General features: G+C 44.4%; 1 protein-coding gene across 1 annotated transcript in view; it reads right to left on the reverse strand.

The window, feature by feature from the left end:
- Positions 1-4,672: 4,672 nt before the first annotated feature.
- Positions 4,673-24,325, reverse strand: part of MROH2B (maestro heat like repeat family member 2B) — a 58,820-nt gene continuing 39,167 nt past the window's right edge. The window contains exons 25-42 of the mRNA XM_026506884.3: positions 23,449-23,584; positions 23,259-23,354; positions 22,904-22,993; positions 22,416-22,536; positions 20,306-20,403; positions 18,234-18,386; positions 15,754-15,911; positions 15,127-15,253; positions 14,167-14,354; positions 12,945-13,085; positions 12,431-12,545; positions 11,661-11,807; positions 11,237-11,419; positions 7,278-7,433; positions 6,800-6,934; positions 6,297-6,399; positions 5,252-5,317; positions 4,673-4,798 (exon numbers count right to left, since the gene is read on the reverse strand). Coding sequence (XP_026362669.3) covers positions 4,692-4,798; positions 5,252-5,317; positions 6,297-6,399; positions 6,800-6,934; positions 7,278-7,433; positions 11,237-11,419; positions 11,661-11,807; positions 12,431-12,545; positions 12,945-13,085; positions 14,167-14,354; positions 15,127-15,253; positions 15,754-15,911; positions 18,234-18,386; positions 20,306-20,403; positions 22,416-22,536; positions 22,904-22,993; positions 23,259-23,354; positions 23,449-23,584 — 2,320 coding nt within the window. The 3' untranslated portion in view covers positions 4,673-4,691. The remainder of the gene's footprint in view (positions 4,799-5,251; positions 5,318-6,296; positions 6,400-6,799; positions 6,935-7,277; positions 7,434-11,236; positions 11,420-11,660; positions 11,808-12,430; positions 12,546-12,944; positions 13,086-14,166; positions 14,355-15,126; positions 15,254-15,753; positions 15,912-18,233; positions 18,387-20,305; positions 20,404-22,415; positions 22,537-22,903; positions 22,994-23,258; positions 23,355-23,448; positions 23,585-24,325) is intronic.

The following is a 24,325-nucleotide window of genomic DNA, read 5'->3' on the forward strand; positions in this document are numbered from 1 at the left end:
AATGTAGAAGGATTTCTTATCTTATGTTTTTTGGTGGCTCCCAAATTGAAAAAGAAGCTATGAGTCACATATATTTATAAAACTGTGTTCTCCAAATTTATCTTGCTTTCAGGATAACCACATAATTCAATAAATAAAATCCAGGACAGTTTGTCCGGAAGGAATATAAATAAGTAAGGATGTTTTGTTGGGTAAATAAAGTTTGACAAAGTGGAAGTAAGAAGCAAACGCCATTTCTCATGTCACGACATGGACATTTTATACACACACACACACACACACACACACACACACACACACACACATTTTTGTAATGAATCCCACTGTCTTCCCCTCAGGTTGCTCTTGACTCAATATGTTTTCTACTGTCCCAGTTTTAGGATACCTGTCAAAAATGAGTAAGAAAGAGAAATTCCAAGAAATGATAATTCCCAGAGTGCAGCCAGACAAAATTGCTTGTCAGAAAGTTGCTCTCTGTCAGGGGCCTAGATGAAAGCTCCTGATTAGCTCACAGGTTCCTACCTTGTTCAACGACCACGCATTCTCTAGTTACATACTTAGGTAATCTGAAGGATAATAGTGGCATTGGGGGCTAAATCTAGTAACAAAAAAACACTATTAGAAAATCTTTGTTACAATCTCAGAGTGTCTTGAGGGTTCCAGATTCTTCTGGAATCTGGTCTTGTACTTTATCCTTTAAGACTAGGGCTGTGCAGGGACAATGCCAATTAAGCAATTCCCCTGGCTTCTTTCCCCGGAAGCCCATTTCTTTCTTCTCATCTGTGATCTTTGTTCTCCTCTTTTCTGGTAAAACTGTTTTAGCAGGGTCAGCCAAGCTAAATGTCCCTGATTTACCAGCAGAGCCCTGGCTCTCACTGTTGGGTCAAAGGGCAGAGTACTGAATTGCAAAACGAGTGATCTTGAGCCCTTTAAAGAAAGTACTAGCCCATTAAGCACTTCTAGCCTAGAGTAAATACAAATTAAAAAATGATTATTTGTACAAATAATAGTGAGGCAAGCAACAGGAGTGAGGAATCTGTTAATTTCTTCAGTGGCACTTGAACGTGCTTTTCCTCTGTAACTCTAATTTCCCTGAGACCCTCCGGAAGCGTTGTTTCTCCCTTGGGCGATATGCATGTGTGTGAACCACAGAGATGAACCTGTTGGAGGACTGACTGGCAAGAGAGGCATCAAGACAGGCTGGTGACAACTCTGAGAGGGAGGGGTTAATAGAAATAATTGTTGGGGAGAGCAAAGAGATCTAAACTTTTCCTGCCACACAGCCCACTGTGGCTAGTGTGATGTAAAAGCAAGTAGGAAGGCTTTTTTGATGTGTTCGATGTGTCCTGAGGTGACTCTGAGGCAGCCACAGCAGCAGGTTTCGCTCCTGAGCTGAGAGCCTCTGACTGGGGTGGGGGAGGGGCAGACAGCCTTGTTTTCAGCCTCCCAAGGAGGGCAGCAGCATTCACGGGGCCAGGGACATGGCCTCATGGAGGTGGTATAATCAGTAGGCTTTATATACCAGTTGCTGAGTTTACATTAGTATTTGTGAGTCTAATGATACATTTGTTCATGTTATTAATATTTATACTGCATAGGTACCATTTACTTAACCATGATCCTGGGCCGGGTTTCTAAATGCTTTACATGTACATGAAAACATTTAATCCCCACAATAGCACCTTGAAGTAGATATTATTACCCTAATTTTACAGAGACGGAAATTGAAGTACAGAGAGGTAGGTTAAATGGTTTCCCCAAGTCACACAGCTTGTAAGGGCTGTTGCTGGGATGTGATAAAAAGGTGTTGGGAATTCTTGCCAAGAGTGAATCCTTCGAAGATTAGGGTTTAGACAAAGTTTCAGTAGCAATGTGTGTTTCATATGGCTGTTCTACCTGGTTTCTTTTATTTTTACATTGAAGTACGTTTGACACACAATGTTACAGTAGTTTCAGGTGTCTATATGTTACGCTATGCTTACTACCAGTGTAGCTCGCTCCCATCTGTCATCAGGCAACACTATTACAATACCATGTTCTACCTAATTTCTATCAATCGGTGATGAGGAAAGCTGTTTGTTGGATGCTAGGAGGGATGGAGAGTAGTAGTGGAGATAATATAAATCAGTATCAGACAAGGTCCTGTGTCAGTCAGTTTATACTCACGTTGAGAACATCCTATAGTTCTGAGGTGGCTCGGCTCAAATTCTCTTAGGACTTTCTGCCCCATGTTTGGGAACTGTCCTGTGTAATACTGTAACTACTAGCTACATATGGCTGCTTAAACTTAAAATTTTAATTCCTCAGATAGAGTAGCCACATTCGAGAGCTCAATTGCCATATGTGGCTAGTGGCTAACATGTTAGTGCAGATATAGAACGTTTCTATCACTGCAGAAAGTTCTTGTGGACAGTGCTATTTGGAAAAGTCTTTTGACTTGAGATAACCTGCCAAAAGAGGCTGACTAAACCCATATCTCTTACTTTCTTTTTCTTGCTCTGTTTCATATATGTTATGCTTGGGAATAGCTTCTGACTCCAATAAGAATGTAATGAAAGCCATTACCCTGAGAATACACCTACACAATTATACACAGAAATTTGCATACAACTTTGGTGGTATCATGGACTCTTCGTGTAATAGTTACCCATTGGTGCACAGCAAATTACCCCGAAACTCAGTGGCTTAAAACAACAAAGATTCATTATCTCATATAGTTTTGTGGTCCAGGAATTCAGTAGTTCAGCTTAGTGATTCTGGCTCAGGACTCTCATTAGACTGAAGTAGGGTTGCCAGATTTAGCAAATAAAAATATAAGACGATCAGTTAAATTTTAATTTTAGATAAACAATAAATACTTTTTTCAGTGTAATAGTCTCATATTTTACTAAAAAATATTCATTGTTTACCTGAAATTCAAATTTAATTGGACATTCTGTATTTTTTTTTTTTAAGATTTTATTTGACAGAGAGAGACAGACAGAAATAGTGACAGAGAGCATGGGGGGGAGGAGAGGGAGAAGTGGGCTTCCCGCCGAGCAGGGACCCCAACATGGGGCTCGATCTCAGGACCCTGAGATCATGTCCCGAGCCGAAGGCAGATGCCAATTGACTGAGCCACCCAAGCGCCCCGGGCATTCTGTATTTTATCTCACAATCCAGTCATGTGTCAGCTGAGGCTTTCATCATCTGAAGACTTTCAGACGAGGGTTCATGGATCCATTTCCAAGATGGCACATGAACATACCTAGCAAGTTAGCTCTGGTTGTTTGCAGGGGACATCGGTTCTTTGCCACATGGAGCTCTTTTTGGACTGCTTGAAGGTTTCCCTCAAATAACAGCTGGCTTCCCCCAGAGTGATTCAAGAGAGTTCAGTATGATTTGTGACCTTACCTTGGGAGTCACATTCTGTAATTTCTGAAATATTGTATTGATCACACAGGTCACTTCTATTCATTGTGGGAGAGGATTAGATGAATACCAGAAGCAAGAATCACCGGAGGCCATCTTGGAGACTGGCTCCATCCTCTGGAATTTATACATGGAGTTCATAGCCTATAAGTTCCATGATGGTAGAATTTTTCTATTTTTTTTCTTCATAGTCATAGCCCTGGTGGCAATAACAGTGCCTTATAAATTTTAGGGACTCAATAAATATTTGTTAAATGAAGGAATAAATGGACTCAATTCAAATTCTCGGACCTAAAAGATTCCTTTGGTCCCTAGAATGTCTTGTAGGAACAAAAGATGCTTCCCCAAAGAGGTTGAGAATGAAGATATTAGAATATAGGTAATAGGAATTTGTAAAAGGGTGCATGAATTTAATAACGTTGCTAATGAATGATGGTGATGGTGGTGGTATTCAACAAGGGCCAGTCTCTGTGTTAGAAACTTCTTGTTATGTACATAATTTCACGTTTGTAACCTTTCATGTAGGCATTGTGAAATAGAGTAGGGAGTTATGATTCAAATGCTGTGAGAAAGGTTAACACATCCATGCACACACATGCACGCACACACACATGCACGCACACACATGCACACACATGCACAAACATGCTCACACACACATGCACGCACACAAATGCACGCATACACACACACACACACACCATTCAAAGGCAGGAATGCTCTGGAATAACAATAGAAAGGAAACCATGAGATTTAATACAATGTCAGAGTGGGTCTTTTGTAGAAAAGCACCTGGCATAGTCTCGACACAAAAATTACAACCTGAGAAAGAACACGCAGGTTGAAGTTTATCATAAGACTGCTTTTTAGAAAGGAAAGAGTGTGGGTAGTAATTCAAGGCTGGCAGAGATAATAAAGGACAAGGCTAAGTGTGGAAATAACAGTGGCCCTCTTGTTAATGGCAGCAGAATTGTTTCAGGTTCTGTCATTTTTTGCTATCTGCTGGGACATAAGCTTCCCAAGAGAGAGGGGTAATCTGTGCGAAGCTATGTGGCTGGCAGCACTCAAATCACAGGTTATCCTTCAAGTGAATGTGTGGGATTTACTTTTTACTAATGGAAGCCGGCAGGGAGACCCTGGAGGGCAAGGAATACGCCATCACGTCAAGATCCCCATGCTAGGCACCATCACTTTCCTCAAGGTGCTGCAAGTCTGCAGGTTGTGAGGATGAAGACAGGAGTCAGTTGTAGAAAAAGCCTAGCAGTTTATTTCCTGGCGGTTTACAGAAGGGCGCTTAGCTCTTTACACCTTCTCAGCAGGGTCTGCAAGGCAGCTTCGGCTGCTCTCTGGACACTGATGCAGGGGTCTTGCCGAAGTGCTTGGAGCCCTGCAGCAGAAAGCATAGCGGAGTTCAGTGAACGGAGAATGCCAAGGCTCGAGCTATGCCGCAGCGCGAGGCTCCATGTTGAGGGTCAGCTCTACGTGGAGGTGGGGGCCCCATGCTTACACTCTATCCCAACGGGCAGGATTTGGATCTTCAAGCTGAGAATCTATCTTAACGCTGAAGCAGGGGAAGAGAAGATCCTGACCTTGTGATCAGTAGGTTTATAGATAATCGGAAAATAACAGTCTGTTGGGAATGATGCCCGCAAAGGGCTAGACCTGGGGGTTGCTTTATGCTCAGGAAAAATTCTAGTATGAAGGGAGCATTAGAGACAATCATGAGGTACAGTGATTCTCAGTTTCGGGGCTAACAGGGAACTTGGTGCAGCATTAGCTTCCCTTTCTCAAAGATACGTCTTCAACAGTATGCTGAGCAGAAACTAGGGCTGGTACTCACGTGTGGTCAGTTGTTCTTTGTCTAATAACTGCACGTACTGGTTGGTCAAATTGAGAACAATGGCATCTAAAATCAACAGGGGAAACAGATACTAATTTTACTGTAGAGGAAGAGGCCACGAAAAGCGTGTCAGGTCAGAAGTTAAGTGGTCTGGCTAGTGAATGAGCAAACTGTCGGACTCTTTTTGTGACCCCAGGGCGATACCAGGGCGATGTCTCTGGGGTCTTGAGTGCCATGTCTGGAAGTGGTCCCTCACCTGTCCTCCCAGGGGGTGCCAGTTGTTGGTAGGGTTTCAAAGGTGTGTAAGATAGGATCCTTGTGTTCAAAAAGTTTGCCATGTAGCTGGAGGCATCATATACATGATCCAATAAGAAATCCTTAGGTTTTAACTCAGTCTTAAATGTGGCCAAGAGAGTAGGCCTGTTCGCGGTGGGCTGGATTCATTAGAATATGGGTCATGATAAAATTTAGAATTTCCTAATAGAAGGATCCTCAGGGATTCACTTATGTTCTTCTTTTATTTCATAGATCAGACAAAGAGGCAACACAGAGAGGTTGAGTCCGTTGTCCAGGATCATCCAGCAGAGCCCAGATCCGCTGGTCTCACCGACACACCTTCCACTTGTACCGTGCAGCTAAAGCTCTCAGCTTCAGCTGAGCTTAGCAGGTTTGCATTGGCTGATGTTAAGGGACGATGCGGAGGAAGCATTTAGGCACGGCAGCAGGCTTGGGGCAAAGACTTGGGCAAAAGAAGGAGCGATGACTTGGAACCAGAAGAGGCATGAAAGGCCCTTAAGCGGGGGAGGGTCTAACGGGAGGAGAGAGGGTGTTGGGAAGTCAGATGATGTTACAAGTTTTCATTTCTAAAAGAGAACAGGTTCCTTTGAGGGAAGATATTCCAAGATGCAAAATGCATTCCTTTCCGGCATTTTTTTTTTGTCATCCCAGTCATTCCCGTGTTCATGGTGGAGTAGCTTCCCGTTGAAGCCAGACTAGATGGGAAGGAGCAGACCCATCTGAGTAGGGAGAGCGGGTGTGCCCTCACCTGTGAGTTTGACCGCAGCGCTCCGGATCGTCTCCCAGCTGCTGCTGAAGAAGGTGAACGAGTGTGTGTGGAGGATCCACAGGATTTCCTGGTTTTTCTTTGCCTGAAAGAGACGCATATTGCAAAGAGGACAAGTGGGAGGTGACCTTTAGTGAAATCTGGCATCCGGTAGGTCCTACATAAGGAAACTACAGGCCATGAACACTCACACAGCTGTTCATTATTCTATTGGGAGATGTCTTATGGTTATTTCAAACCTGAATTTAAAAGTACTGGGGCTTGTGGGACTAATCAACAGGTGTGTTTCAGGGATCTCGAAGAACAGATCCTTGTCAGGACTTGGGAGAGAGCGGAGGGTAATGGGGCAGGACACCAAGAATCATTGCAATCCTTCAAACCAGTTCTGACTGTGGTCAGAGATCCCTTGCTGTGTTGTTTGCCTTTCTGGGCTTTGCCTGGACTTTGGGCTGTGCGTTTGCAGGCAGCATTTACGACATACTCACCAGTTTCACACAAAATTGCCTGTAGAAATCCCTGGCCCTTGGTAGATCCTGGCCATCTAGGAGATGATCTAACACCCCATAGAGTTCCTGAAGGCCCAGGAAAGGGATGCAGATGACCAGGACGTCACGGCAAGCCTAAGAAACAGAGTGTTTCAAGTCACCGTCTAGAACCCTGGATCCCCTTCTGGAAGGGAAGGATGCTGCCTAGTGCTAGGAGAGGGGCAGGGGACACAGAGATGCAAAGGGTTTAGAGTGAGTACTGGCACCATCCCACTTTCAAAGACGGAAGAGCAATCTGAGACAGAGAGAGAGAGAGAGAGAGGGCAAGAAAGGACCTAGGGTCGAAGAAGCAGTTTTCAGGTTTGGTTGAGAGAGGTGGCCTCAGATCTGGCTTCTGGACCAGCTAGACCAGACTTACTGGCACTTGCTGGCCGTGGGGGGAGGGGGAGGTGCAGGGGTCTGTGCAAAGGCCACTTACAGCTCCGACCTTGGGATTGGGATCCCAGAGGTGGAGAAGGAATGAAATCATGCTCTTTTTTATTTCTTCCGCAAAAAAAATCTTCCACCTTCTTCCTGTGAGGGATGCCAGGTTCTCAAACAAGAAGATGGCAGTCAGTCTCACATCATCCTGCTCCTGTGGTGACAGATGCATGTCATGGGTGAGTCCCCCTCACAGGCCACCCCCGGCCGGCGCCCACCCCCTCCCCCACCCTGCCCTGTCCCAATTGCAGCAGAGCGAGGTGCTGCTGAGCTCTTGTCACAAGGCCTATGTGAGCCGAGAACGCTCTTCCATTCCTAGCAGCTCCTCACTCACACTCCGTGAGTTTACATGACCATGGGTCTGGGCGTCAGGTGATGCCCTAGAGCTGGAGACTTGGTTTCTGTCATTGAGTCGCTACTGGGGACACAGACCACAGGGATGGTAAACAGGGAGTACTGGCAACAAGAGGCCAGGGAGGGTTCCTGCTTATTGTGTATTTTACACAAATTAGCCCGATGGCATCACTATCCTAGAATTCTGGGGCTCTTAATCTAAAATTGCCCGAGGCCCAAGACTCTTCTCTAAGATCCCAAATACTTTCCAATAGGATTAAAGGCAGCTCAGAAGTTTGAGCTCTGGGTCTCAGAGACAGAGAATAAACAAACAAGTGCCTAGCCCTATGCTTGCATATGTGAAATTCTGGAACTTTCCTTGCTTGTTGTCCAGGATGGTAGGCAATGATTTTAAGAACCAAAGGATAAGGTGGTGGAGAAGGATGCCCATCTGTTATCCTAGACATTTTGCTGATACTGTTCAGAGTTCTAACAAACACTGATGGATTTTTCTGGAGGTTTTTCTTTCTTCCTTCCCCCCTCCCCCAGGTCTAGCAGACTAGTTTAAAATACCCATATAAAGGCAGAGGGATGAAGAGAAAAGTCGTCCTGAGTAGCAGAATATTATTTTGGATTAGCAATAAACAAGGGTCAATGGAAAGCATCCCCATGAATATGAGGAAAAGAAGAGAGAGCAGAATTAATTTTGATGGCAAGGTAGAATGTCAGAAATGGGCACGTAAACAAAAATGCCATAAAAAAGGAAGTTAATAAAGATCTTTCAGAAAAAATAAAGATGACTTGTTGGGACACGGCCAGAAAAGGTAAATGAGTGCATGAGACATGACTTCATATAATGGAAATGGAAGTAGAAATGTTTAAATGTACTAGGAATGAGGCCAGGATATATTTTTAAAAGGTTTATTTATTTATTTATTTTTAAAGATTATTTATTTGAGAAAAAGCGAGCAAGAGTGAACGGGGGAGGGGCAGAGGGGAAGGGAGACAGAGGGAAAGGGAGTGAATCTCAAGCAGACTCCCTGCTGAGCACAGAGCCGGAAGTGATGCTTCCTCCCACAGCCCTGAAATCATGACTTGAGCTGAAACCAAGAGTTGGACACTTTACCAAATGAGCTACCCAGCCACCTTTATTTATTTATTTATTTATTTATTTATTTATTTATTTATAAAATATTTTCTTTTTAAGTAATCCCCACACCCAACTTGGGGCTTGAACTTACAGCTCTGAGATCAAGAATTACATGCTCTACTGACTAAGCCAGCCAGGTGCCCTAAAAGATCTCTTATAGAAAAAGAAAGCAAACCAATTAGAAAACACCAAAAAGGTAGAAAGGTATTTACTTTTTTCAAAATATTTTAAATGTTCTGAAATCAAATGATAGGACCTAATGATAGGTCAAGGAATGATAGGAAAAAGCAGAAAAGAAGCAGCAAACCTGTTGTGGGTGCTGGGAGAGATACTAGAGTTTAGCGTCCTTGTTTCAAGTTGAGAAAATGGAGCCATACAGAGTAAGGTGACTGCTCGGGGTCGGTGAGGGGACAGGAGTGAGCAGGTCCCAGAATGTGGGGTGGCAGCCATATTTTCTGTTCTACCATTTCATTGAAGTGTCACCATGTTTTGAGAATTCCAAGAAAGTGCTTCAATATTGAAAGAAAGGGAGGAGAGAAGAAATTTGGAGATTACAGAATTGTATGCTTAATCTATAGAAAACTATTGGGGCAAAGTTTCATAAAGTATAGTTCAATTTATTTGTGGGAGGAGAGCATCAGCAGAGAATGAATAGCATGTCATTACTAAGATCTAAGTTTTATCAAACTTCACTTTAATACAAATACGATGGAACTGATACCTCTTGGGGATGAGAAAGTTCTAACCTAACAACCCAGGAAGACTTCAGATATTTTTCTTCTGCGTAAGACTGAGAAACATTATCTTAACCACAAAACTCATAGGTGATTATTGGAGGCTCAGATCCAAGAGAATTATCGTCACTGGACCAACAACAACGCCGGGGAAGCTAACAAAGAGTTGGGGAGCTGTAGGGGTGACTTCAACGCTTTGCTGTCAAAGATCATCATCAATTATCTGTGTAATGAAGAAAAGAACATCTTTGTTACTTTACAGAAGACACTACATTGAGTGGGAGCCAAGTAAGCAGTTTTGAGGACAAGATGAAAATGAAAAGTCATGTAGATACATTGGAGAAAGTAGCTGGACAAAAGCAGAAAGCTGCTTGCAAAGGGCGGGTTTGGGCTAGCAAGGAAAGAAGGGAAACTGAAAAATACAGAGCTGGAGAATTATTGACTGCAGGCGTATGTTGCAGACTAAAATCTAGAGGCCTATAGGGTAAACAAATTGCCAAGGAGTCAGGAAGAAAGGGCAAGATTAAGAAAAAAAAAAATTGGAGTGGATAAATAGGAAAAAATCAGACCTGGAGGTAATTTTTCTTGAGGTTGTATTCAGTACTCTGCAGGCTACTAGAGACACAACGCAGGCACTGGCTTGTAAAATATTTAAAGAGCTGAAAAATTAGGTTTAGGATGAATAATGGAGGAAATGAAGACTTTTCAGTCTGGAGAGTAGAAGGTAGAAAGGTCATCTAATCAAGCCTTAATGTTTAAGAGGAGGAAACCAGCAGTTTTCCATCTCCTCTGACAACACAACATGAGGAAACAGGTTTCGGTCACAAAAATAAATGTAAGTTGGAGGGGAAATAGATTTTTACACCGATGACAATGAATAAACCAAAAATAAATAATAAAATCTAGTTTTCCGGGAGGTATGAAGGAAAATGTCCTTCCTTTGCCTAGGGTCACTAACTGATCTTTTTTTTGAAATTGATTTCTAAGCTATTGACTAGATTGGGGCTTTACAGAAGATTTTCCTGTAAAAGGTCAGGCGGTAAATAACGTAGACTTTGGGGGCCATATGGTTTCTGTAACAAGTAAGGAACTCTGCAGCTGAAGTGTGAAAGCAGTCACAGACAACACGGAACCAACGAGCATGGCTGTGTGCCAAGAAAACTTAATCTACGAAAAGATGCTGGGCGGGATTTGGCCCTCTGGCTGTGGTGTATCCTGACTTCTGGATTAAATGAACACACAAGCATTTTGAACCGTTAACGCTTGGATGTGGAGAAGAGTGTTGGAGGTGGCAGGCCTTTATTTGGGCCCTGGTTCTCTGTTGAGTACGGTCATAATTTGTGGAAATGAGACAGGGAAGAGAGGAAAGCTACGGAAAGGGACTACTAGTGAGTGTATTACCCTTATGGGCAAGTGGGGCTCAATCCTTGACAGGGGAGGAAGCTGGGGAGTTTATCTGCAAACTTTCGTTTCTTATTGTTTGAGGGTTGTCCCCCAACACGTCTGGCCCCCCCCCTGCTCAGAGCGATCATGATCCCCGGCCAGAGAACACGTTCAGGCAGAGGGAGAGCCAGGAAGCCAGCAGCCTGCCCAGGAATGTACCAGTGATCTCTGTGCAGGGGACGCACAGCGGGAAGGCCAAGGAACACAGACGGGGCAGACATTGCCTGCTACAAGCGCTACCTGAATCTCTGTTCGCTCACTTCTGGGGAGGGAAGATTCCCGAACAGGCTCACTTACGTCTTCAAAGAAGGTTCTTGTTTGCAGCACTATCTCTTTGAAGTAGAAGCTCACGTCTCGGTCCGTGAGCAGCTCCAGGATCTTTTTCAGAGCCTTCAAGCTTTCACAGACAACCTCGGTGCGGGCCAGGTGATACAGGCCTCTGATGATAGATTCTAGTATTATCTGCTTATGCTTCTTCACCTATTTTGAAATAAGGTCTCTTAATCTCGAAAACTGTTCTGCGTGCAGGTGGACGAGGGTGGGGGACTCCCGGCAAGGACACTGGAATTCTGTGAGGGTCACAGATACTTCAACCCGAGAGACACCACTGTAGCGATCTATTTGGATTTTTACTTAATTTCTATGCAACCACGAGGTGTGGGTTAGTAAATCATTATTTTAAACTCTACTTAAATGTCCCCCTGCCCCATACTCCTTTTACCTTGTGAGGGGCTCCAGAAGCTGTGTTACCAAGTCCTCGGATGGCCATTTGCCTCAAAGTGGCGTTGGAGTCCCAGGCACTCTGATCCATGAGGACCAGAACTTCCCGTAGATTCCCATGCTTCCAAAGGACCGGCTCCTTCACGAGCTGAAAACAACCCCTTTGCCCCTTTAGTGAAGGGAGTGGCCTCCCTCAGGACAGTGACAAGTGCATCATAACTACAATGAAAGACTAGGGTCCAGCCGCTCAGGGAGTGGAGGAGGAACCCTCACGTGAATCAGCAAGTATTGCAGAAACTAATCTCTAGAAGCGAGCAGCCCACAGGTCGAGGTTACATGGTGACAAGAGCCACAATACCTAGTTAAGAAGAGGTTTTCTAATCTAAATGGAAAAAATGGGAAAATGGGAGTTACTGACAGTGTTCCTTCTGGGACAACCTTTATGCCAGGGTGTGAGGTGACAATAATATACCCGTTGATTACTTTTTGTTTTGTTCCTGTCATATTTATTCTCCAGGCTTCTCTGTCCTGGGACAGTTGGTTTCTGCAGACCGGAGTGCAGGAAGAGGCTGGGGTGGGTTCTTTTTTCTCTCTCTCATTCCCTGCTGGGGTACCATATTTCTGGCAGTGGTTGGATCTCTCCCCTCCCAAAGCTTCCCTGAAGGGCCCTTTTCTGTGGTTCTAGCTCCCACTGAACTCTTGACCCTGAGAGAAATGCCCTGAGGGGACCCAGAGAGCCTGCTGAGCAGTGACGCGGCTGCTCTTTCTTGCCTCCGAGAAGAAAGCGGTGCCGGTGATCCGGTAGTTCTCTGAGGAGGAGGTGAGAGATGAGAAGAGTTGCTCCATGATGTCCAGTATGATTCCACGTTGCCACACCGCCATGCTCCTAGAAAATGCAAGGCTCCCGTTGTAACAGAGACTTTTTTCTTTCCAAACAAGGAGGAAATTTGGGTCTATTTCTCTCTTAGGAAAATAAATGATCTAAGAAGGAATGTTTGATGAAAGAGCACTAATGCTTCCACTTGAAAATAGCCATCCAAGTGCCCAATTTAGGTGAAGTTTTCCTAACACTGTTCACGGCATCACGAGATTTTGGAGGAGTGGTGGTGTCTGGGCTGCTCGCACTGTCTCTTCCCACCTCCCTCTGCTCTTTCTTCTTTGTTTTTTCTTCTGGATTATAAGTCCTTAGTGAGTCCACTGCTCCCAGCGAAGCTGCCTACGTTTCATTTCCCCTCGATTTTTAGTTTTCTCCTTTGTGTCCAGTTCTAGAAGGCCCGCCCGTTACCTGGCTAGTGCACACACGCCTACATGGTGGGCACTGGGACTGCTGAGGAGGGTCCATAAGTTGTCCCCCTCATCAGATTCCCTGGCAAGGCCTTCTTTCATGGCTTGGGTTTGCACACACTTCAGAGTCACCGTCGAGAGCCTGGAGGAGACAGTGGGCATCACAAAAGTAAGCCAACCCCATGCAAGGACTTGTGAATCCCCGAGTTCACTCTGTCTGTTCCCCACAAGGCTCCCTCACTCCGGGCTGAATGGGCGCCGTGCAAAGGGAAAAACAGGCCGCCTGATCTCACACTTTAGTTTTGGGGTCAGAGGGGACATGGAGATGATCTGAACTAGTAAGTAAAATGCCACAAAACCTTGTCAACCTCTCATGAGAAAATAAAGCCCGAAGGATGGGAAGTGCAAACTCCACTCTTTGCTGATTCTAAAACAGCGCTCGGGAACCAGGACGCGTCTTGCAACGGATGGTGTGTTGCGATGGTTGGCTGGACAGTGCCTGTGCTGGAGACAGCAGGACCCATGCAACCACGGGTACGTGTGTGCATGGAGCCATGGCTCTTTATACTGCTGTCATTGCAGCGAAGTGACATCTATTAATGGAACTACATGTGTGGGGCCTAAATGCTTCTTAGAATGTCTTTCAAAAGGTTGATTTGACACCAGAATAAAAAGTTATGCAAAAGGACAGGGAAACTGAGCATTGTGAAGGAGGATAAAAATCTATACCTAATCATTCTAAAAGAGCTCTTTGAATAAATATATGGTAAACATTTGAAAGTATGAGAAAGCATTGATTCATGGCTTAGTTGGGTGTCTTTCTTTTTCAATAATACACAAAATAATTTTGCTTCCTTCAATGGGTGACGTCCTCAGTTTGATAAAATATGGCTTCGATTTTTACTTCTCTTCTTTCCTTGGTGGCATTGGCTATCACGGAATTCCAGCTTTCCTTGAAGGGTCTCAATGAGAGAAAAAGAATGAAACAGAGCTCTATGGGAGTATGCAGAGCAGCCATGCATCATTATGGGACCGTTCTGGGTAACGGCGCTGGGGCCTGGCTCAGGGAAGAAGAGGGCACGAGGGTTCAAGGTCAGTGGAGCCTCATTTCCTTGTGGGTGGTGGAGGCCACAGCAGAAGGCATAGACCTTGACTGCCACAGCCCCTCGTCTAGCGCCTGGGATCCGGACAGCTGGGGAGGGCCCTGCGGCCTGGCCATGTACCTGCAGGGGTCTGCGGTCTGCTGCCGTTCTCCCTGCTGCATGACCCGCCGCCTGTGGCTCCAGGAGGAAGTGGGCATTTTCTGGCCCAGGGTGCAGCTGACCAGCTTCAGGAGAAGAGTGAATACCTCCGGGTACAAGCTGGTGATGGGGGTGCCTGTTGAGACCACTTCATACATAGCACAGGCCACCTGAGGGGAGAGAGGACCCCGCGGTCAAGCAGGACATCTCCCTGGCCTGATTGTCAAGTTTGTTTTCTCCCCAGAGGATTGCTTTCCAAGTTGACTCCACTCGGGGTAAAAACTAAGCAAAATAGAGCAAAACAAAAACAAAAACAGCCAGAAAAGAAAGGGTGTATTGGTCTGGAAACTTTTCAACTCAGAATGTGTTTCTCTCTCAGGACTGCCATGTTGGGCAGCTCCAAATTCCAGGGGGCACCGGTTAGGTTAAGTGAAATCTTTCCCAACATTGAGGTCTTTCACAAGGGTGCTTTTGGATATCTTTTTTTTTCTTTTTAAAGATTATTTATTTATTTATTTGACAGAGAGAGAGAGCCAGCGAGAGAGGGAACACAAGCAGGGGGAGTGGGAGAGGAAGAAGCAGGCTCATAGCGGAGGAGCCCGATGTGGGGTTCGACCCCGGAACACCAGAATCACGCCCTGAGCCGAAGTCAGACTCTTAACGACTGAGCCACCCAGGCGCCCCTGCTTTTGGATATCTTGAAGACAAATTTGGAAATACAGATACACCAATTTTCTTTGGGATGATGAGAAATTTGCTTCTCAAAAGTGACAGCCACAGAAAAAAGTACTGCCTTATTTGTCCAATCTAAGTGGGAGTTGATTCAAAATCAGGGTATGAGAGGGAAGAAGTAGGATTTAATGCTACGTCACCAAGTTCCAGGTAGGGACAGACCATGGAGGGGGACGCTGTTCCAGGCATGTGACGGGTTGTCCAACTCACTGAAATCGCCTCCGTCCCGGCGAGGTCATCTTCTAATTCGTTCTCAAGTTTGTCCGTTAAGGCTCTCAAGAGCTTCCCACTGGAGGCTATGTTCTCAGCCAGAGCCTTCCACAATGTCTTTGTGTCCCTAGGGTGGTAAGGCAGGGAGCTGATAAGAAACAACTCTTTGGAATATGAGCTTTTTTCCTCTGTTCCCCTCTAAAACCACATGATGACTAATCAAAATTTCAAGGACTGTTGGAGATGCTAGCTTGCCTGGAGATAGAAGGATGTGTTATTTAACAGTCCAGCTTTCTGACTTAGTTTGTTGATGTCCGTTAAGGCAGAAACCGCTCACATAGGTGTATTCTAGGCAACCAGAAAAGAGGAGAAATACTCATTTTCCAATACTCGTTTATTCCTATGGTGTATTTTTTTTTTTTAAAAATCTCATCATTTAATGAGGCTATGTATATGAAAAATACTTGGAAATACGTTCCTTTAGGATTCAAACACCATTTTTGAAATTATTATTTAGGTGAGTTGTTCTTAACCTTTGTTTTTGCTTTCTTTCCCTCAAACCACAGATTCTTCCTCAATGCAGATTAGCCTTTCCTGGGAGAAGGGACCAGCTCAGTTAGAACCTACCTGTCGAAGGGCAGAGGCTTCTGTAAAAGGTTGGCAACAACTGCGTCCATGTGAAAGCTGGCTATCTGAGAGACGGCTTCCAGCATAAACTGAAAACTTTCCTCCTTTTGTCTGAGGACTGGCATGTGATGGTAAACCATGCTCAAGATCTCCAACAGCTAAAAGAAGGAAAACAAAGCCAAATCAAACAGTAGGTCGCCATTTTCCTCCACATGAATGGCTTAGGACACATAGAGTATGTTATTCGTGGCTGGTTGATGAATATAAACCAGGTTAAAAGTGATAATCAATTCTATGCATGGCCTATCTCTTACTCAGGGGGATCCTAGCTAGATTGGGTAATTATTCTTAAATCGATGTAGCAAATATTTAGTGAAAGGCTGCATTAGGCCAAATATTGTGCCAGGCATTGTGGGGAATTTACCAAAGATGAATGAGATGTAGCCCTTTCTCAAAAAGAACCAGTATTCTAGTAAAGAATGTAAGCCATATGCGCAAAGGCCCGTGCACAAGGCAGTGTACGGCAAATGGCACATAGGAGGTTCACAGGACTGACGGGAGGGGAATCCAGAAGTAACTGAGGTCACTTCGGAGGGACATCTGGTCTGAGTCTTGAAGGATATATAGCAATTGCAAAAGGCAAGGTGGACATGGGGGCGGAAAGTCATCCTCGTCAGAAAGGAGAATACAGATAAAGATGTAAAATTAAAAAATCGTGAGAATAGATGAAATACAGAAGATTTTGAGAGCAGTGAAACTATTCTGTATGTTACTGCAATGGTGGATACATGCAATTGTACATTTGTCCGTGTCCAGAGTGAACCTTAACGGACGCTATGGGCCTTGGGCGATAACCATGGGTAGGTGCAGGTTCACTGATTGTAATGAATGTACTAGTCTGGCGTGGGGTGTTGATAGTGACAGAGGGTGCGTGCATGGGGGGCAGGTACATGGCTATCTGCTCCACTTTGCTGTGAACTGAAAACTGCTCTAAAAATCTCTCTATAAAAAGATAGCATGAGAGCAGGGGCCCGAGCAAATATGACGAAGATTTCTGGAATAGGAGAATGGTCCTGTCTGGAACACAGAGAAAACGAGGGTAATAAAAGAAGATAACTTGATAGAAAATACGAAGCCAGATCCTAGAGAACACTGAAAGTCGCCCTTCCAAATTTAGGTGTTAATCTGTGGGCAGTAGGGAATGATGTTATAATTTGGATTTTAGATGTGGAGAAGGGCAAGTCTCTCTGCTAAAGTAGTAGATACTTCTCTTATTTACTTCAGATAGACATTTTTGGTTAAACATAACATTTCCTCTGAATTATAATTCCTTAAACATAAATATCTGGCAAGTGTGATTACCAGAGTCCCATTTCAATGATGTTGGGAGAGGATTTAGGTTCCTATTGTTCCCTCTTTGTGCTAAACACACAAATACAACAACATTCCAAATTTATGAGCCTTTGATTCTCTCATGCTTAGCCGAGTGCCTGCCATAATATGCACTCAATAAATGTTTTTGGAGGTGCCTGTGTGGCTCAGTCGGTTGGGGGTCTGACTCTTGGTTTCAGCTCAGGTCATGATCTCAGGGTCATGAGATCAAGCCCCACATTGGGCTCTGTGCTCAGTGGGGAGTCTGCTTTAAGATTCTCTCCGTCTGCCCCCCCCCCGACTCACGTGCATGCCCTCTCTCTCTGAAATAAGTAAATCTTTTAAAAAAAATTGTTTTTGAAAAAAATGATTGGAGAGTAATTAGCACAGAAATACTTTCTAAAGGTCATACATTGGAGAATTCTTTAATTTAGGGTGGTTGACTCTGGGATATGGGGACCATAACTTTCAACTATTCCCCTTGAGGTGACTTCATTGGGTTAAAGATTCTCTTTCGCCTTATTAATCTTTGAATTGCTTGGATTCTGCTTCTGACCTCAAGAGAGAGGCTAGGGCATCTCCATATGGAGCCCTTAATCAAGCTTCCTGACCTCAGTCTTCGGCACGCTGCCTAACCCTCCCACTGGGAGCAAGGACTGAGGACTTTCCCCCAATCAGTGCTCCAATGACAGCCCTCCTCACCAGAAAGCCAACCCTAACCGTGTGTGGAAATGGGATTAGAAACTCTGCTGGCCCTTAGTGGCCATCCCAAAGGAGATCCACATGGGCACCCTCCTCCTTACAGGTCTAACGATCCAGTTTTCCAGAACCCAGATGCCCTTGTTCAGAGCTGCTGTCTCTGCCAGAGAGTGACAGTTGGGAATTTTTTTTTTTTTTAATCGCAGCCTAGAGAGGCAACTGAAACAGGCTGAGACAGGCGCTCAACATGAGCCCAGGTAGTTAACACAGAGCTTAGGTCTGTGCTGAGGCTGAGACTGTGTGTGCTCTTGCCTGTTGCCCATCAGAGGACAAGCTGGGAAGCGGCAACCAACGTGGCATTGCCGAAGTGTTAGAGCGCTGCTCAGTGGTCAAACTGGCCGGCAGTTCACCTGTTCTTCCAAAGCCGCTCCCTGCTCCTTCAGGACCGCGATCATCCATGTGCCACAGGCCTGTATACAGGTGTGGTTAAGGCTCTCCAGACCATCCAGGGTTTCCTCCAGGAACATCAGAATTTCTTCAACTGGGATGAGTTTACTAACAATCTGAAAATGTACCCCAAAAGATTCATGTTATCAACCACCTCACTGCATACAGCATGTGGCTACTGTTTTAGGTTATTGAAAACCACTGGAATTTCCAAACAGCTAACCCATGACTAGGCCATAGAAACTATAGAAAATACGAAAACAGACCTAGACATTACCGTGCAACTCTAGTAAGACTTTTCCTGGAGTGGCCCTTTTATCATTTTATATTTATTGACTCCCAAGCCTGCTGGGGCAATTTCTTCTCCAAACTTCAAAGTTATAGTGTACCCCACAAGGGAAAAATAATGTATATGGTTTATACAACAATTTATATGATATAAAACATTTCATATATCACAGAAATATGTCTTGCAGCTACCAAAGAATAGCTAAGGCTTGAGAATTGAGGAAAATCCATCACCATGTACTAAGGGCCGAGTTCAATACCAGGTGTATCACAAAATCCATGTAAGTATGAATTATTATGAGTTCTGTCTTTTGCACTTCCATGTTTCAAAATTAAGAGTAGTCAACAAAAGATCTAGAAAATAAAAACGTTGCAATTTTGGTCTCTAAGTGCAAGAACCATACAGAATGTATGTAGCAGCGTGTGAGTGTGCGTGTGCGTGTGTGCGTGTGTGTGTGTGTGTGTGTGTGTGTGTGCACGCTAATGAAAAGGCAGGCAGGGACGTGAAAAGTTGGCATTTTAAATGAATTCCAGGGACATTGTCTGGGGCTTTAACCAAGCAAGATGGTCATGATTATGAGTTTGTAGGTATGAAAATATTCCTATTTACAACTGGCATCCCCCTGCATTAAGTGGCCCGATGACTGATATTTGGTAGAACTGGTCTTGAAAGGAAATTAATCCTTTTCATGAGTAGGTGCATGTCTCAACCAGTTTCGGAGTCATTTTGATTCCAGGATCAAGGCACTAGACTGCCACATCTGTTCTATGTAACACCAAATGCTTGCCTGGGCTCCAAACTCAATGGTTATCTGGGTTTTGTTTTTTGGTTTTTTTCTCACATAGGTTGGGTGATGGTTTAGGAAGAAAGGAAGGGGGGCGGCTCACGTTTCTGAGCACCTACTATGCATCAGACACTTCCTTAGGCGTTTCACATATGTTCCCTCTGTGCCTCCCTAACTGGCTTCTCTCCCTTATTCTGGTCACCTTCTTGTCATCTCTACTGCTGCCACCTTAGTCCAAGCCACTTAATCTTACACCTGGATTCTTGCAGTTTCCTCCAAACTGACCTCATTAATGTCACTCTTGCTGGCCTGTCTCGTAGTCTGAACACAGCAGCCAGATGACCCTTTGGAAATATAAGTCTTATCATGTTCCTTCTTGCAGAAACACCATGGACTCAGAAGGGGCTTTTACAAATTAGGAAGAGACACCCTGTCTTCAAGACAGTTCACTTCTCTCTGTAAGTACATGGTCATAATGACTGAGGGCAGGCGTTTTGTCTTTTTCTATCCTTAGAGTCTAGAACAAAGTCTGACATATAGTAGGTGCATAGGGCATAGTAGGTGAATGAATAAATGATTAAATAAATGAATGAATTCATTGATCAATCCTCAGAACAACCTGAGAAGTAGGTTACGCATTTTTTTTTTTTGAAATGAGAAGAATGGGCTTCAAGCAAGTGCACACAGCATCACCCGATAGACTCCAAAGCCCTGTATCTTCCACTCCATCACACTGCCTCCCTCATCCTGAAGACGGATGCCTGGTTCATAAGATTTCCCAGAGTATGCAATGATCAGTAGCAGGTGTTGACTGGGCACATATACCCGGGGCTAACACATGACAGGACAAAGAATGGCTAGACTGTTGCTCTCCTTGGTAGGGGGGCATATGCAGCTTACTCATTTGGAAATCAACCCAGAATCATTTTTACAACTCTTGGCCAGTCCTCCCTCTCTATTACCTTTGCTATTTTAGAAGAAATCTTGATCTGGATTTGCACATCGTCACATCGCAGCCCTTCCTTCAGACTCTGAAGTCTTTCCACCTCCGGGTGAGTGCCTAAAATCCACAAGGGGAGACAGAGGCAAAAGTCCAAAGACCTAACAGGGGTTAAAGAGGTTGACTATACTTTGACATGACCCCCATTCAGCTGCTGGACACTTTTAACAAATGCACTAAAGCCTGTGTGACGAGAGGGTGAGCATTAGAGCAAACACGTATTGAGTAGTTTCTACATGCTGGTACCAGACTAAATCCTCTGCATACGATGATCTCATTTATTACTCATAAACATCATCTGAGGTAGACGTGCCTGATTTTGCAGACGAGAAAGCTGAGGCAGAAAGCTATAAAGCCATGTGGACACAGTTATCCAGAGACTAAAAACAGGAGAGTCAGAATTCGAACCCTGGTCTGCCTGACACCAAGGCCTAGGCTCTCACTATTCTGCCATATTGCTGTCTTTGTTGGAGTTCCCTTCCCCAGTAAGCCACTTTGGGGAGATGGAAATGGAAAGGAAACTATTGCAATAGGAACATCAGCAACTTTATCACTGATTGTAGAAACCAATTAATAAACTCAGACCTAAGCAGTAACGATTTTCTGTTTGTTTTATGGATGTAGAGTGATTGTGGAAACTAACACCTGAACCCTTCTGTGGAAGGCAGCCCGGCCCAGTAGAACACACAGGGACTTGGGAGTCAGACAGCTGGGCTCACAGCCCAGCTCTAATACTTTCTGGAGCTGGTCAATTTCTTAAGCTTAGCGCTCTCATCTCAAAACTGAGTTTTAAATGGGTGTTTAATTTAGCTTCACACTAGTACTTGTATTCAGCAAGCGTTTAATAATCATATTCTTTCTCCCTGCCATGCTATTTGATCCATCAGGAAAAGGGTTAAAATAAATAATGAACCATGGAATTTCTTATTAACAAAGAGTATTTGAGAACCTGAATTTTGCATGTTTCAGGAAAATAAAGGACGCTAAAAGAAGAATAGGTAGAACAATAATAGAATTGACATTCCTCTCTTCCTATGAGGTCCCTCTCTGGCACATTTCTTTTCTTACTGGGATGGCTCCCTAATTCTTACTTCCTTGACTCATTTGTGTGTGTGTGTGTGTGTGTGTGTGTGTGTGTGTGTGTGTGTGTTTAATTTTCTGGCTTGGTACAAGCATATACCCTTAATGAATTATCTTCCCATAACCCAAAGAACTATCATACCTATTTTGGCTCTGCTAAATAAGGTTTTTTTTCTTTTCGACCAACTAACCAACCTCTCCCTCTCCCCAACCAAATCCCACCTTTTGGCTTTAATATACTTTTCTTATGTGAATTTTAGAATTGTAATATCTCTGTGCGTCCAGCATCAGAGAAGTGCCTGACACATGGAAAGAACTTAATAAGCATATTCTGAATACCTAAAAGAAAGAGGAGTGGAACACAGGTGTGAGATGGCACTAAACATAGACCAGTATTCCTGGACGGGCCTGGGCCCGCACAGAACTGTGCATGCGCAGTGCAGGGCCGTCCTCTGGGACGCACCTGCTGATTTCACCCGGACCCAAGGCCCTGATTTGTTGGTTTCAGCGTGAGACTGAGGTTTTAAAATTCCTTACATTTCCTGATATTGCCATTCCACATATACTTGGAGAGTAGACAGAGGTCTTGTTCTGGAAGCTGGAAAAACCTCCACACAGGTATCCCTCTTAGAGAACTTTGAAAATCACTTAACCTCATAATGATAGTATAGTTTCCTCCTGAAGAAACCCACGTGCTAATACACCCAAGTGTGCCCTGATTTAAACTGAACATTCTCAAAACATTTTTACTTACCTCAATGGACCTTTATGATGCTTTGGTGTTATCATTATTTTTAAAAATAGAAAAACAGAGCCATTGGGGAAGAAAGATCCAAAAGAGAGACAAATTCTGTGACATAATTAAGGCATTAGAACATGGAAATGGCTGAACTGGGGAGAGAGAGGAGAGAGAGGGAGACAAGGAGGAAAACCGAGAATAAAAGAAAACTGGTGTCTTCTCTTCATTTGTGGGTTTCTCATCTTTCCCTCACCTTTAATACAGAACAGACCAATGATGGAGCTAGCAGCTGCTTGACGGATGGTGGGCAGGGTGTCACAGGAGTGAGGAGCCAGGAGGCCGAGGAGTGACCCAATTTTAAAGTTCTCTGGTGCCTGCAGGATGAAGGAGACCCCCAAAGTGATGGGGCAGCTTGATGATATCCCAGCATAGTCCCAACAACACTGGGTGTGAAGTCCCTTGTTTTCCCCCTAAAGGTCCTTAGAATGAAATTGAATCTTGAACCTTCCCTTTAAGGGCAGTGGAAAAGTGAGCTAGGGAGCATGTAAAGGCAATCAAATAGTTTAATCCTAGGGTGCTTGCCACATCCTGGGCTTCGGAGGTACCTCTTAGATTGTTCTGTGGGGAGCACTCCATGCTGGGGCTGGAGCTCCATCATGCCGGGGCTTTGGATTCCAGAGGCCTCCGAGATCCCTGTTGTTAGCAAGCAATGACCTTTACTCATTCCCGGGGACTACTTACCTCAATATCATTTGTCAGCACTTTTGCGGTGATCTGGAAGGCTCTTTCTCTTTCCCAATCTTTTTGTGAAACGAGCCACATTCGGAGAAGCTGTTGGTCAAAGAATAAATGTTCTTTCCTTAGTACTCGTCACATTCACCCATTCCCATTCTCTGGCTCTTGCTCTCTCTCTGTCTCTTCTGTGACAGGGTGCTTACCTCCCCCAAACCATTTTTAAGGGGACTGGCCCTATGTGGTGGGTTGAAGGGTCAGGCTGGACATCTCCCTATGAAGCCAATGAGGTACAGTCTGGAGCGTGGCTCTGCAGCACAGATGAGGGGATGCGGGAATCAGTTGCAGCAATGGCCCTACTCACATTGAACATTTCTTGGCAGTCCTCTGCTTTCGCATTGTCCCACATCATGGTCCTCAGCAGCCTTCCTAGAGCATCCATGGACCGTTCGTAGAGAAACTGAAATGCAAGGTGAGCCTGAGCGTCAGGCGGAGGCTGGAGGGTAGAGTCCCACCGTAACTCTTGGTTCTGCTCTGGCCTCACCCCCGCGTACGTTAATGTGCTCCTTGTCCTTGTCTGTCTCGCCTTCATCTTTGAGTTTTTCCACAGGTGGAAGGGGAAGCAGCCTGCGAATATTCTCTTCAAGAATGTTTAGGTGGTCATTTAGTGAGAGCTGAGGTTTCAGTTTACTGAAATGAGAACATGTGGAGGGAACGGGTATTAGGACGACAAGTTACACATAGCCCAGAAGAGTTCCCAAGAACTGCCAACCACATCCGAGGGGGACAGATGTGCTTGCGGACATGTTGGAATGTTGAGGGAGGTAGTGACAGAAGTAGGGAGAGGTTGGGGACATAGAATCAGACTGTACTGGTGCGCATAGTCAACAGGCCTCATCTCTAATTTGTAAGAGTGATAAACAAATCATCGCTAGCTTTGTGTTACTTAGCCCTTTATTATATGATCTGTGATAACATTAACGCACTTGTTTTTTCTAGTGCTCATGGGTTTTGTGTGTGTGTTGGGGGGAAGATTCTAAGTTTGGAGCAGTTTTATCAATTTTATATGTCTTCTCATAAGTAGTGTCACACATACTGAATGTACCTATAGTAAAGCAGCTGGAATCTTCCTTCCTTTCCCCTCCCTCCCTTCCTTCCTTCCTTCCTTCCTCCCTCTCTTCAATCATTTCCTTCCTTCCTCCCCTAATTTCTTTCTTTTAGCCATTTACTATAAACATCATGAAGATATGAACAAACCTAGACATAACTTGCAAAAATTCAGATATTCAATAAACATGAAATTCCCATTTATTAATTAATAAATGTAAATTGAGACAATACAATACTGCTTGTCAGCTATCAGATTGGTAAAGAAATAAAAATTGATGACATGGTCAGGGTAGGGTGAAATTTGTTCTCTCGTAGGGGAGT

The sequence above is a fragment of the Ursus arctos genome, unplaced genomic scaffold (genome assembly GCF_023065955.2).
Source record: "Ursus arctos isolate Adak ecotype North America unplaced genomic scaffold, UrsArc2.0 scaffold_15, whole genome shotgun sequence".
Classification (NCBI taxonomy): Eukaryota; Metazoa; Chordata; class Mammalia; order Carnivora; family Ursidae; genus Ursus; species Ursus arctos.